General features: G+C 36.9%; 1 protein-coding gene across 1 annotated transcript in view; it reads left to right on the plus strand.

Moving 5' to 3' along the window:
- TMEM209 (transmembrane protein 209) overlaps positions 1 to 15703 on the plus strand; it is a 40909-nt gene that overhangs the window by 2876 nt on the left and 22330 nt on the right. The window contains exon 5 of the mRNA XM_050785028.1: positions 7904 to 8105. Within this exon, the coding sequence (XP_050640985.1) occupies positions 7904 to 8105 (202 nt within the window). The remainder of the gene's footprint in view (positions 1 to 7903; positions 8106 to 15703) is intronic.

The following is a 15703-nucleotide window of genomic DNA, read 5'->3' on the forward strand; positions in this document are numbered from 1 at the left end:
CCAATTTTTAGGATTAATAGAAACTGGATTGACAAATTGAAATTATGACTCCTTCCTGAAGCATAAAACTATTAATATAAGAGGGGCATTGAAAGAAGAGTAGTCATTTCAGATGCTGTCGCTACTGTGTTGGACTGACATCTCTATAGCTGCTAGTTAAAAGAGGAGTCTCTGGAGATGAAACCGACACACTGTCTGCCCTTATCCATTTACGTATTTATTTGTAACGAAATTCCATACTACTGGTTATCTGATATTAAAATTAATTTTGGCAGGTAATAGAATTTTGAAAATTTTGTACAAGTTAAATTTTTATGAAAAAGTATATATGTAGTGAAAATTCATAACTCATAGGTAAATGCGACTTTTAAAAATAATTTTTCACGGCCGGGCGCGGTGGCTCAAGCCTGTAATCCCAGCACTTTGGGAGGCCGAGATGGGCGGATTACGAGGTAAGGAGATCGAGACCATCCTGGCTAACACAGTGAAACCCCGTCTCTACTAAAAAAATACAAAAAACTAGCCGGGCGAGGTGGCGGGCGCCTGTAGTCCCAGCTACTCGGGAGGCTGAGGCAGGAGAATGGCCTGAACCCAGGAGGCGGAGCTTGCAGTGAGCCAAGACTGGGCCACTGCACTCCAGCCTGGGCAACAGAGCAAGACTCCGTCTCAAAGAAAAGAAAAGAAACATGACAATAATCTATTGTAACTTTTAACAAAGATTTCTTTCAAAGCCACATAGCTAAATCAGGAAGTTCTCGTTCTTTACTCACTTGTCTTTTGGGTCTGTATAATCTGATATTTTTTCTTGGGTTGCTATTTAATTATAGAGTATAAAATATATGTATATACAGAAACTTTAAATGTTTAATAGTCTTATCTGTTTATTTCCTTGTGGTTTGCTCTATTTTTAAGTTTAGAAATTTTCTCACTTTCAGAATTGATTTCCCCCCCACTATAGTATAAGATGATAATTTTACTCATTTTTATTTTATGCTAAAATTGATAACTAGTTGTCCCAATATCATAAATTATTTTTACCTTTAATTGACTTGGAGCCTCCTTTGTATTACATATGATTTTGCATATTAGAGTCTTCTGGGTGATTCTGTTCACTTGCTGTGTTTTTAGTGTTGTGTGTAGCAGTTTCATTGTGGACTGTTAGAACAAAAAATGTCAAATACTATTGCATTTTTGCTTCAAAAACAGATAAATCAAGCTTATGTTCTGTTTGTACAAAAGAAGTGACAACACCAAAATATCAAGTATAATTTTTATTTTTAAAGAAATAATTTTTTTCTTACATTAACTCTCCCTTTGTACCTACTCTTTTCCAGTCATTTCTTTTGCCTTGTATATCTTTATATTTACAAATTTGAGGGGAAAAATAATGAAATGAGTTTTTTTAACCTTAGTAATCTTTCTTTTTTTAAATCTTAAAAGATGTATCAGGAAAATATCAAAAGAAAGTAAAGGTGACGGCCGGGCGCGGTGGCTCACGCCTGTAATCCCAGCAGTTTGGGAGGCTGAGGCGGGCAGATCACAAAGTCAGGAGATCGAGACCATCCTGGCTAACACGGTGAAACGCCGTCTCTACTAAACAAAATGCAAAAACTTAGCCGGGCATGGTGGTGGTCGCTCGTAGTCCGAGCTACTTGGGCGGCTGAGGCAGGAGAATGGCATGAACCCTGGAAGCAGAGCTTGCAGTGAGCCGAGATCGTGCCACTGCACTCCAACCTGGGCAACAGAGCGAGACTCTGTCTCAAAAAAAAAAAAAAAAGAAAGAAAGTAAAGGTGACAAAGGCATATCAGGAAAACATAAAAATAAGGTGGTAGTATTAACAATGTATAACTTCAGAGGAGTAAGAATTATATGAGACAAAAGGTCATTTTAAGTTGATGGAAGAAATAATACATAAGATGAAATAGTTACAATCCCTGTATATTGAATAATACAGCATCATAAAATGTAAAGCAAAAACCTTTAGAAAAATGAAATCAATACACACAATTGTATTGGAAGACTTTAGCATTATCAATGTCTGATAAAGTAGGCAACAAATAAGGACACAAAAGATGGGAGCAATAAAATTTAATAAGAACCTCCATAAGAACACTGTTGAATATTGTGCCATTCTATTTGAGATGGTCATGGAATTGAACATGTTGTATTTTCTGACCAAAACAAAAAGAAAACTAGAAATTAAAAATAAAGGTTTGAAAAATACCACTAAAATATTTTAAAATACTCACCAAATTATTAGGTTAAATTAAAATTAGGAAAACATGAATGCTTCAGTATCAGAATTTATGGATATAGTAAAAGCTATATGCAGTGGTAAATTCTTAACCTTAAATGTTTTTATTTTTGTTTTTTTGGGGGGGGTTTTTTGAGACAGAGTTTCACTCTTATCGCCCAGGCTGGAGTGCAGTGGTGTGACCTCAGCTCACTGCAGCCTCCACCTCTGGGTTCAAGCGGTTCTCCTGCCTTAGCCTCCTGAGTAGCTGTGATTACAGGCACCCGCCAGCATGCCCAGCTAATTTTTTTATTTTCAGTAGAGATGGGGTTTTACCGTGTTGGCCAGGCTGATCTCCAACTCTTGACCTCGAGTGATCCACCCACTTCGGCCTCCCAAAGTGCTGGGATTACAGGCATGAGCCACCTCGCCGTGCCCATTTTTGTTTTAAAAAATAAAAATAGATGTACTAAGAATTCAGGTCAAAATTATAAAATTATAACAAGGAGGATACAGAAAAAATGATAGATATATGGTACAACGTGGATGATTCCTGAAAACACTATGCTAATGAAAGAAGCCAGTCACAAAAGACCACGTATTGTATGATTATAGTTATATGAAATGTTCAGAGTGGGCAAATCTATAAAGACAGGAAGATTAGTGGTTATCTAAAGTTGGGGTGGAAAGGAAGGAGAAAAGGAGATTGATATCTGATTAGTTCTTTTTTAGTGGGAGGAAGGAAAAGAATGTTCTGAAATTGATTGTGATGGCTGTATAATCCTGTGAATATACTAAAACACATTGAGTTGTGCACTTTACATGAGTGAATTGTGCGGTATGTGAATTTATATCTCAATAAAGCTATTTTTAAAATGATAAAAGCAAATGTTAATGAATTATTATCTAAGAGCTTTTTTCTGTGTGCATGGGAAATCCCATAAAATAGACAAATCTGTCAAATCAGCAGGGCAAATAAGACATAGACTTAAGGAGAAATTGAAATGGAAGATTTAGAAAAGGATACAGAGAAGTTTAAACCAAAATGAATATTTTTACATTTTATGGTAAGAGCAGAGAATAGCTATTACCATAACGTTTCATGTCTCTGTGTTGTTACTCATCTTTTAAGTTATTCTGTCTGCTGAAAACACTCTTAACATCATCCTTTGTTTGTTTAATGGTGATAAAACATACCATTTTTAAGTGCATAGTTCAGTAGCGTTAAATGCATTCAAATTGTGCAACTGTCACCATCATCGTCTCTAGAACTTTTCATCTCCCCCCTGAAACAATGTGCCCATTGAAAACAGTTAACTCTCTTTTTCCACCCCCTAAGTCTCTGGCAACCACTATTCTGTCTCTCTGAATTTGATACTCTAAGTACATCATTTAAGTGGAATCATACAGTATTTGTCCTTTAACTGGCTTATTCACTAGCATAATGTCCTCAGGGTTCATCCATGTTGTAGCATGTGTTATAATTCCATTCCTTTTTAAGGCTGAATAATACTCTATTGTATGTATACACCACATTTTGTTTATCCACTCATATGTTGATGGCTTCTACCTTTTGGCTTTTGTGAAGAGTGAATGCTGCAGTGTACAAGGCTGTACAGCTTATCTGTTTGAGTCCCTGCTTTCAGTTCTTTGGGGTATATATTAAGAAGTAGAGTTTGTATATCTATTTTTAATTTTTTGAGGAAACACTCTATGTTTGTTTTGTTTTGGTAGAGATGGGGTCTTGCTATATTGCCTGGGTTGGTCTCAAACGTCTCGACTCAAGCAGTCTTCCTGCCTCAGCCTCCCAAAGTGCTGGGATTACAGGCATGAGCCACCACACCGCCCCATACCATGGTTTGTAGCTACTTACATTCCCACCTTAGAATATTTGCATAATGATATATCAAACAAAGCATAGTATTTTAAAATAGTTGCTTGTATTAGTCTGTTTGGGCTGCCATTAAAAAATGCCACAGGCTTTGTGGCCTGACAGAAATTATTTTCTCATAGTTCTGAATGCTAGAAGCCTGAGATCAAGGTCCCTGCCAGTTTGGCTCCTGGTGAGGGCTCTTTGTGGTTTACGGACAGCCACTTTGCCCTCCCATGCCTTTTCTGGTATCTCTTCGTGTAAGGACACTGAGCCTGTCAGAACAAGGCCCCACTCCAATGACCTCACTTAGGCTGATGACCCCCTTACTTCAAAAACAGCCACATTGGGGGGTAGGGCTCCAACATACGAATTTGGGGAAGACACAGACATTCAGTCTATAATAATGTTCACTTTTTTCCCTCTAGACTGTAACCCTCTTGAGCACAGGATTATGTGTTTTTATTCATCTTTGTTTCCTTAGCCCAGTATATGGAATATAGATGCTACATCAGTGTCTGTTGAGCCAAACTAATAACTTAGAAAAGTTAATGAAATACATTACTTTTCTTGGAAAAAAAAAAAAAAAAAAAAGGCCAGAAAATTGGCTAAGAAGTAGAAAACCAAAATGAGAGAGAAAATTTAAAAACGATACATCACATACATCCCCAGAAGACTGTAGGGCCCTTAAGTTTTATTATTGAGTTCTTTTAAACTTTGAAGAAACAGTTACTTTATAGACTTTTTATTATGGAAAATCTGAAACTCACAAAAGTGAAGTGACCAGTTTTAATATAGTGAACTCCTGTGTATCTTTTACCCATCTTCTAAAAGTTATTAATATTTTGCTGGCCTATGAACAGCTAATTCTGATCCAGTAAAACAACATGTTAGCATCAACTTGAGTTAGAAAACAGGATTGAAATCCTGATATGATCTTCAGCAAGTTATGTAAACTCATAAGGCGAATATAGTAATCATGTGTACCTGTTATTGAAAAGATAAAATAAGACAATATATGTATTAAGCATAATTAGCACATTGCCTGACATATATAATGATTGCCTAAATACTTGGTATTCAATACGAATTATTACCAAATACAGAAAAGATAAGAATACCACTGCCTATTTTACTTTATAGAATGTAATAAAACTTAAAGCACAAAATAGTTCCCCCTGGGATCTGTAAAAAACAAACCAAAAAAACTTAAAAATAAATAGGACAATGTGAAAGTTGTAAACTAAATAATGGTTTGAATTAACAGAAATTAACAACTTTTTTTTCTTCTTTTCAAAATAACCTTTAAGGAATAATTGATAACCAGGTAAAGTTTATCCTAGCAATGCAGGAAATCTATTAATACATTATATTCAGGAGTTCATTTAAAACCTAAAGTTTGAAAAGCTGTTTCCTAAAAACATCCATTTTCATATTAAAAACTTTGGTTAAGTGGCTGGATACACGGTAAATATCGAAAATCAATAGCTTACAGTTATATATATGCCAGCATTATTTAGTTAGATCTATAGGGGTTTCCAAATTCCTTTCATAATTGATTAAAAAACATAAGATCCCAAGATTGAGCTTTAGAAGTGGGGCCAAAATATTGCCAAGAAATATTAGAGATGCTAGATGAAGAGAGAGAAAATGTTCTTGGATAAAAAGATATTGTTATATTTTCTCCCTACATGCTAATGTATAAGGTGTATGCAATTCTAATTAGTCCCAGTCTACCATTTTTTAAAAATAGATTTATGCAAGTTACTCATTGATTTTAAAGTTAATAAAGAAAAACAAATGAGCCAAGAAAATTTTGAGTAACAGGATACTTCCCCATAGACATTAAAACTTAATAAGTGAAATATTATGGCCTCTAGGCAAAAATAGGCCAATTAATGCAATAATAGCCCAGATATAGTATATATAAGGATGTAATATGTTAATTTCAAAAATAAAAGAAATCTGTGTGGAAGAGGATTAACATTTTTATTTTCAAACAGCATTAAACAATTATAAGACTGATTAATCTTTAACTTGTTACAAGCTAATATAAAGTGATCATAAGACCCCAATAGAAAAAAATTGTAAATGTACTTGAGTAAACATTTAAATAAGTAATCCAAGTGACTAGTAATTATATTTTTTAAGTGTTTAACATCATAAATATAGGGAAATGCAAATTAAATGTCCAGTTTTTAAAATTCTTGTATATCAAGTAACTGTTAATATGCTTTCACCAAATAATTTCAGTTTTAGGAATCTGTTAAGGGAAGCCATCAGAAATTCAAAGATTTATGTGCAGCTATCTTCATCATAACATTGACAAAGCTGTGTATATTTTAGAGATTTTAAAATACATAAAATATGAAAAAGGCTTATATTATCTCTGGGTGGCAAAGTTACAGATGTTATTTTATTTATATTTTCTATTTTTAAAAATATGCATGTGTTAGTTCTTTTTTTAAGAGACAGGATCTTGCTCTATCACCCAGGCTGGAATGCAGCGGCACGGTGATGGCTCACTGTAGCCTCTAACTCCTAGGCTCCTTGAGTTACTTTTTTTTTTTTTTTTTTGATGGACTTTATTTTTTAGAGCAGTTTTGGGTTCACAGCAAAGTCAAGAGATCTCGTGTAATCCCCTGTCCTAACACGCATAGCCTCCCCGATGATTAGTATACTCCCTCACAGTGGTATCTTTCTTACAGCTAATGAACCTGCATTGATACGTCATTATCACCCTAAGTGCATAGGTTACATTAGGGTTCACTCTTGGTGTTGTACGTTCTATGGGTTTGGACAAATGTGTAATGATGTATTCACAATTATAGTATCATACAGAATAAAAAATCTGTACCACTTATTCGTTCTTCTTTTCCTCCAAATTCCTGTTAACCACTGTTTTTTTTTTATTTTTTTTATTACTGCCATAGTTTTGCCTTTTCTAGAGTGTCATGTACTTAGACTCATACCTGTGTAGCTTTTCGGATTGGCTTCTTTCACTTAACAATATGCATTTTAAGATTCCTGTATGTCTTTTCGTAGCTGGATAGCTCACTTCTTTTTTTTTTTCTTCTTCTTTGAGACGGAGTTTTGCTTTTGTTGTCCAGGCTGGAGTGCAATGGCACGATCTCAGCTCACTACAACTTCCACCTCCCAGGTTCAAGCGATTCTCTTGCTTCAGCCTCCCAAGTAACTGGGATTACAGGCGTGAGCCACCACGCCCGGATGATTTTGTATTTTCAGTAGAGACAGGGTTTCTCCATGTTGGTCAGGCTGGTCTCAAACTCCCAACCTCAGATGATCCTCCCGCCTCAGCCTCCCAAAGTGCTGGGATTACAGGTGTGAGCCACCGTGCCCAGCTCACTTTTTTTTAGTGCTGAGTAATACTCCATTACCTAATTTTGCCAGTTATTTACTCATTCACCTACTGAAGGGCATCTTGGTTGCTTCCAAGTTTTGGCTATTATAAAGCTGCCATAAACGTACAGGTTTGTGTGTGGATGTAAGTTTTCAACTCCTTGGGTAATACTAAGGAGCACAATTACTGGATCGTATGGTAAGAGAATATTTACTTTTGTAAGAAACTGCCAAACTGGGTTTCAAAGTGGCTGTATCATTTTGCATTCCCACCAGCAAAGAATGAGAGATTCTGTTGTTCCACAACCTCATCAGCATTTGATGTTGTCAGTGTTGTGGATTTTTGCCATTCTACCAGATGTTTTACTTAAGTCAGAAACCAAAACAAAATGAATTTCAATTAAAGAAAAATAACGTAAAGATCTTTTATTTTGTATAGTTGACGAGCTTTAGCCCCTCTCCTCCTTCTTCATACCCTACCACTGTTGGACCAGTAGAAAGCAGTGGATTGAGATCTCGCTACCGTTCTTCACCTACCGTCTACAACTCACCTACTGACAAAGAAGACTACATGACCGACCTACGGACTTTGGATACTTTTCTTAGAAGTGAAGAAGAGAAACAGCATAGGGTTAAGCTGGGTACATATATATTTTCTGTATATCTACTATACCTATTTTTGGTGTCACTTAATCCTTAACCTATTATTTTCATTATTTTAATATCCATACTAACATACTTTGTTAGCACTTTTTTTACTTTATATGTAACATAATTTTACGCAGTTAGAATTAAGTTCACAATTTAAGAAGTGAAATATAGCTAAACTAAGAAATCTTGAACCTACAATAAGATTGAAAGCTTTTTTGTATAATGTAAGTTACAATTTCTATTTAAAGTTGAGGCTACAAAATAATGTTTTGAAGCAGTGCATAGTAAACTTACTCAAATTATAGCTGTCTCTTTTCAGGTAGTCCTTTGGAAGGTTGGTGTGGCAGAGCAGGCTGAAAGAGAGAGCATGTATTCACTTGAGAAGCACTGCTGTTTTTCAGAACATTTTAAAACTTGCGTTTTAGTATTTCCTGAAAGCCTATAGTTTACCTTGGGAAAGAGTGTTAGCAGATCTTAATCTGTTTGGGGTGGATTTGATTATTACAGAGTCAATTATTTGAAACCAAATTAGGTTATTGAACTGAGTAATGATTTTTCCCTGTCAGGAACTTTCATGGAAAGCATATTAGGCACTACTAAGGAAGCCGGTTATTGGACCATGGCTCTTTGTGTCGCTTGAAGTCTCACCAGTGATTTTTAATTTCATTTTGCCTGAAAGTGCCACAGATGTTACAGAAACCAGTCAGTATTATCTTCTTATTTTTGATACATGCTTGTTAAAAAGAATTTGAAATATTTTGGGTCTACTGAAACTTTAATACAGAGTATAATACAAAGAACCTATGTATCCTTGGCACATCTTTGTAATACCTAGATATTTTCTGACTTCACTTTTATTCTTTGACCCAGTAGGAGCTATTTAGAAGTAATATTATTATTGTTTGGAAGTGTTATTGGTGTTGCTTTTAATTTTCAAGCCTGAAAAGGCTTGGTTACCTTTTTTTCCTCCTAAGTTAATTTTACTGTGGTTAGAGAATCTGATCTGTACCTATCAGTTTTGTGTTTATTCGTTTGAGACTTGCTTTTAGGTCTACCATGTGATCACTTTTCTGTAAATGGCTTTGGTATGTTGAACAGAATGCAGAGTCTCTAAATTTGGGCCTCTATATTTGTTCACTGTCACACTTCTTGATGGTATTCTTAAATTCTTTATCTTACTAATTTTTATCTGCCTGATCTATTGGTTGTCAGAAAGTATGCCAGAAGCTCCCATTGATTGTCTTCCATTAAGTGTTTTCTCACAATTCTGTCAGATTTGCTAAATATACATACGAGATTATGTTAAATGCATGTAAATTCAGAATTGTGAATATCATTCTGGTGAATTATGCCTTTTATCTTTATCTCTTAGGCTTTTTGCCTTAAAGTCTATTTTGTCTGACATTGACACATCTATATTAATTTCTTTTTGGTTAGTATCTGTCTGGTATATCTATCTCTATCCCTATTCTGTTAGCCCTTCTGTGCCCATAGGTTTTCGAAAATTAAGTATTTTGTGCAAATTAATAAATGATTAATAAGTATTTTGTGGGAAGCTACTTATCTAAAACTACATAAATATTTGGTCCCCATCAAACTTTTTTTTTTTTTTTTTTGAGAATAGGTCTCACTGTATTGCAGTGGTACAATCTTGGCTCACTGCAGCCTTGAATTCAGGGCTCAGGTGCCTCTCCCACCTCATCCTCCTGAGTAGCTGGGACTACAGATGCATGCCACCATGCCATGCGAATTTTTGTGTTTTTAGTAGAGACAGGGTTTTGCCATGTTGCCCAGGCTGGTCTCAAACTCCTGAGCTCACACAACCCACCCACTTTGGCCTCCAAAAATGCTGGGATTACAGGCGTAAGCCACTGTGCCTGACCCCATCAAACTTTGACTTACTAGTTCTAACATCCTTTTAAGATTATTTTCAAAATTATTACTATGTTGGTTGTCATGGGGCTTTCCAGTTTCATCATTTCTCCTATGTTTATTTATTCCTTTAACATTTTTCTTTTTTTTTTTAACTAATACAGTATACATAAAATTTACAATGTTAACCTTTTTTTTTTTTTTTTGAGATGAAGTCTTGCTCTGTCGCCCAGGCTGGAGTGCAGTGGTAGATCTCAGCTTACTGCAACCTCTGCCTCCCAGGTTCAAGCGATTCTTCTGCCTCAGCTTCCCAAGTAGCTGGGATTACAGGCGTCTGCCACCATGCCTGGCTAATTTTTCTATTTTTAGTAGAGACGGGATTTCACCATGTTGGCCGGGATGGTCTCCATCTCCTGACCTCAGGTGATCTGCCTGCCTCAGCCTCCAAAGTACTGGGAATTACAGCCATGAGCCACCGTGCCTGGCCCAATATTAGCAATTTTAAGTGTTTAATTAAGTGGTGGTAAGTACATTTACATTATTGTGTAGCCACCTCTTACATTTATTTCTTGGTATTCTATATAAAGGTTTCTTCTCCCTAATCATATCACTTATGTTGATGATTAGATTGTCCCAGATTGGGCTAGTGGGATGCTCTGTAAGCTGACTTCTCTGTTCTTTTGACATGATACCATCATTCTTTGAGCTAATCCCTCCACCCCTACCACCTTTCTAGTACCACAAAATGTCAGGCTCATTTTGTGTTGTCCCTGGCTAGCTCCAGAGTCAGTCTGTTTCTCTAAGAGCCCTGATTCCTTTTAATGGAGAACGATACTTAGAAATTAATATCTGGGCACTGGGCACACTGTTGTTATTGAGGTATCATTACTCCAGGTCCTCTAGGAAATATTTGTATAGACACATACACCAATATATGTACACACACACATCTATATGTATTATTCTGTCTGTTTTTAAAAAACCATGAGTTTATAATGTTATTTCTAATTCCAGTCCAGCTATACAGTTTATTCTGTCCTCCCCACTTTTCATATTTGTAACTTTCTCCAGCAGTAAAAAACCAGCCCTCATATTCTCTCTCTCATGCACACTTTCTTGCTGAATCATTTGAAAGGAAGTTGCAGGCATCCTGCCACTTCATTCCTGAGTATTTCACATCCATCTCCTAAGAACAAGACATTTTGCTTTCTAACTACAATATGAGCTGGGCACAGTGACTCACACTTGTAATCCCAGCACTTTGGGAGCCCGAAGCAGGTGGACCACAAGGTCAGGAGCCTCATGATCAGACCAGCCTGACCAACATGATGAAACCCCGCCTCTACTAAAAAATTAGCCGGGCTTGGTGACGCGAGCCTGTAATCCCAGCCACTCTGGGGGCTGGGGCAGGAGAATCGCTTGAACCCGAGAGGCAGAGGTTGCAGTGAACCAAGATCTTACCACTGCACTCCAGCTTGGGTGACAGAGCGAGACTCCATCTCAAAGGAAAAAACCAAATAACTACAATATGATTGTCATGCTTAAAATACTACAAGTGTTCATATTCATATTTCCCCAGTTGACCTAATACTGACCCTTATAGTGCTTTTTTTTTTTTTTACTGATGCAGGATCCAATCAGGTATCACATACTGCATTTACTTGTGCTTCTGTTGTCCCCTTAAATCTAAACCATTTGGATAGTTTGGGTTTTGTGGGGGTTTTTGTTTTGTTTTCTTTTTTTCTTTTATGACATTTACATTTTGAAGACACCAGGCTATTGTTTTGAAAATTCAGATTTGTTTCATCATTTTGTTACTATTAGATTCCGTTTAAATATTATTTTCTGGCAAGAATACAACATAGGTGGTGGCATGTCCTTTTCAGTGTATGACATCAGGAGATGCGTGATGCTGCCTTGTCTCTTTGTTGGTGATGTGTAATAAAATTGGATCACTTGGTTAAGGTGATAGCAACTGGATTTCTTCATGATTTTCCCTTTATGTCCTGTTTCTCTAACAGCGTTTTACCCAGTGATTTTAGCATGTATTGATGATCCTTGCCCCTGATAAAGTGGTGATTATAAAGTGGAGATTTTCTTTCTTTCTTTTTTTTTTTTTTTTTTTTTTTGAGACAGAGTCTCGCTGTGTCTCCCAGGCTGGAGTGCAGTGGCGCGATCTCGGCTCACTGCAAGCTCTGCCTCCCAGGTTCACACCATTCTCCTGCCTCAGCCTCCCGAGTAGCTGGGACTACAGGCGCCCGCCACCACGCCCGGGTAATTTTTTGAATTTTTAGTAGAGATCGAGACCACGGTGAAACCCCGTCTCTACTAAAAATACAAAAAATTAGCCGGGCGCGGTGGTGGGCGCCTGTAGTCCCAGCTACTCGGGAGGCAGAGGCAGGAGAATGGCGGGAACCCGGGAGGCAGAGCATGCAGTGAGCCGAGATCGCGCCATTGCACTCTAGCCTGGGCGACAGAGTGAGACTCCGTCTCAAAAAAAAAAAAAAAAAAAAAAAAAAGAATTTTTAGTAGAGATGGGGTTTCACTGTGTTAACCAGGATCCGTCTCGATCTCTCAACCTCGTGATCCTCCCGTCTTGGCCTCCCAAAGTGCTGGGATTACAGGTGTGAGCCACCACGCCTGGCTAAAGTGGAGATTTTCTAATTATTTATTTCTACATTTCATAGTTGGGCATTCTTCTCTAAAGAAGAGCGTTCTGTTTTACCCCCACCCCAACTTTTTTGGTTTAGTCATTGTGGACTCATCAGCTCTTTCTTTAGTAATGTCTAAACTGTTATTTAACTAATTCATTGAGTTTTTTAATTTCAGCCACTTGTTTTCATTTTATAGTTTTATTTGGTTGTTTTCAAATATGCCAGGTTTTTGTAGAATATTTTTTATTCTTATGTTTTCAGTTCCTTTTTCTGTCTCAGTTGCTTAAACACACTTTTTTAAAGTTATTTGTCCAATAGTTCAATTATCTAAAGTTCTTGGAGGTTAAATACTCACCATTTTTGTCTTGTTAGTTCTTATGCCTGGAGGCTTGTTTCCTTGTATTTGATGTAATTTCTGTTTGTTTCTGATAAGTTTATCTTGGCTGGATGGAAGCTTTGTCTCTTCCTAGCTGTCTTGTATTTGCCTCTGTCAGGTGCTTTAGGAGTATTATTGACTTTGAGCTAACTTAAGTAATTTCTAAGCTTGGAGATTCCTGGACCTCACAGGTAATATAAATGGGCACTCTAAACCCATGTGAAGATGTATCTATGATTTTTAAATCTCGGGGTGCTTTTTCTTTTCTTTTTTTTTTTTTTAAATCTCCCAACAACCTATGACAGACAAGCTTTCATTATCTCCTGGTCCCATTGAACAGATTTTTTTCTTATCTACTCAGAATGTGGCCCTTTGAGATTCCTGGTCCTCTACCAGCAGCAGGGACTAGGGGTAGGAGAAAGGTGTCAGCCCAACTCTCTACCTCTTATGGGCCCAAATCCTTATCTCCATTTCCCACTTGGGCAATGAATTCCAAGCTAATAGATTTCTCAAGGCCTACAAAATTCTTTAGAGCAGCCACAGCATCCTCTTACAGGCTATTTTGATTTTTAATTCTCTTTTCATTTTTAACCATTGGCTATTCATAGCCTTACTTTTTTGCAAGCTCCATTATTCATTTTAATAATTTTGTTTTTGTTTTTGAGATTGAGGTTTTTTTTTTTTTTGAGATGGAGTCTAGCTCTGTTGCTCAGGCTGGTGTGCAATGGGGTGATCTCGGCTCACTGAAACCCCTGCTTCCTGGGTTCAAGCAATTCTGCCTTAGCCTCCTAAGTAGCTGGGATTACAGTCGTGCGCCACCACACCTGGCTAATTTTTGTATTTGTAGTAGAGACGGGGTTTCACCATGTTGGCCAGGCTTGTCTCGAACTCCTGACCTCAAGTGATCTGCCCACCTTGGCCTCCCAAAGTGCTGGGATTACAGGCGTGAGCCACCGCGCACCTGCCTAAAGAACGTATTTTATTTAATAAATATTTTTAAAGGCCGGGCGCGGTGGCTCACGCCTGTAATCCCAGCACTTTGGGAGGCCGAGGCGGGCGGATCACAAGGTCAGGAGATCGAGACCACAGTGAAACCCCGTCTCTACTAAAAATACAAAAAATTAGCCGGGCGCGGTGGCGGGCGCCTGTAGTCCTTGCTACTCAGGAGGCTGAGGCAGGAGAATGGCGTGAACCCAGGAGGCGGAGCTTGCAGTGAGCCGAGATCGCGCCACTGCACTCCAGCCTGGGCAACAGCGTGAGACTCCGTCTCAAAAAAAAAAAAAAAAAAAAAAATTTTTAGATATTTATGGTGGGAGATGTTTTAGGTTGTCTGGTTTGCTGTGTTGCCAGATTTCCAAATCTCCATGTGCTTTGACTCTTAGTTTTTTGAGGTTCTCCAGCTGTAGATTGTGTGCTATTGTGGTGGTGGTGGTATGCATCATGGAAAGGCCTGTTTTGTCATTACTTGCTATGTACATTTTTTCTTTGCTTTGACTAATGCCCAGAGGTACTAGAACTTACTATTTCTATTCATTGTCTAAAGCCAATCTTCAATGAAATTTTTCTCAAATACAAGTTTTTTCATAGAAAACTTATGTTTCTTAAAGTTAATAATCGCAGTGATTAATCAAAATAGGATAACTTTATGCTCTGTTATGACCATGTTTCTTTCCATTTCTGTTCTCTATTTATTAAATCATTTGTGTTGGTTGGCAACTGCTTTTCTTAACATTAATTCATTCCTAAAGTCAGTTTTGCCATTATTTCATACAAAGTGTGATGTTTCTTTACTATATGTAGCTTTTTATGCCAGGATGAAACATACGACATTCACCAACGCTCCTACTAGCTAACCTTCAAAATTTTGATGAAATGAAATATTGCTGCATATCCCTTTGATGATTTCTAATTCTTTGTGCCTGTAAACATAAGGAAAATGAGTTTTGTTATTTTCCAGTCATTCCTTTCAGAATTCTGCTAAGATTAAAAAAAAAAAAAAAAAAACTTGTTTCTATTTATGAGTTTTGTTTGAGGGTATAAAGTACCAATTGATATTTTTTATATCAGTTAAACTCTGAAAATATAAGCCCTTTATAAATACCATATAATTGTCAAAAACTTGTTTATTTATTTAGGCGCTCTGCTAGATGCTAGGAAAAAGAAAATGCTCCCTGCTTTCAAGGAACTCAATTCTATTTGGGAAAACAGACAAAAACTATAACCCTGAAGTGTGATGAGTATCCTGGTTCAGAGGCCTCTGTAGGAGTACATTCCTAAATATAACTTTTTTTTACATTTCTTAAAAGTAAATTTATAAGTTTAGAAGGATAACCATCAGATAGTCTTTTAATACAACTCAGGAATTACCACAGGCTGTTAAATAAAACAGTAAAGTACAGGGACAAATAAGTTTAGCCTGTTACCAGGAGAGTAATCTTTTAGTAGGAGGCTATAGTTATCCCATTCAGAAGGAGCTTCTACAAACTTCAAACGAAGAACTTGCTTAGCCTATTTATTTCCTAAAGAAATTTGTCTGTTTCTTACTAAATGATTTAAAAGTCTTAGAGAGTGAAACGAGCTTAATTTTTCAACAAAACTAGACAGATTCCTTTTGACTGCTTATTGTTCTTATAACTCTTAAAATGATACGGCTTAGAAAATACTGTTTCAAATTTTTAATCACAAG

This window comes from Macaca thibetana, chromosome 3 (assembly GCF_024542745.1).
Source record: "Macaca thibetana thibetana isolate TM-01 chromosome 3, ASM2454274v1, whole genome shotgun sequence".
In the NCBI taxonomy this organism is placed as follows: domain Eukaryota; kingdom Metazoa; phylum Chordata; class Mammalia; order Primates; family Cercopithecidae; genus Macaca; species Macaca thibetana.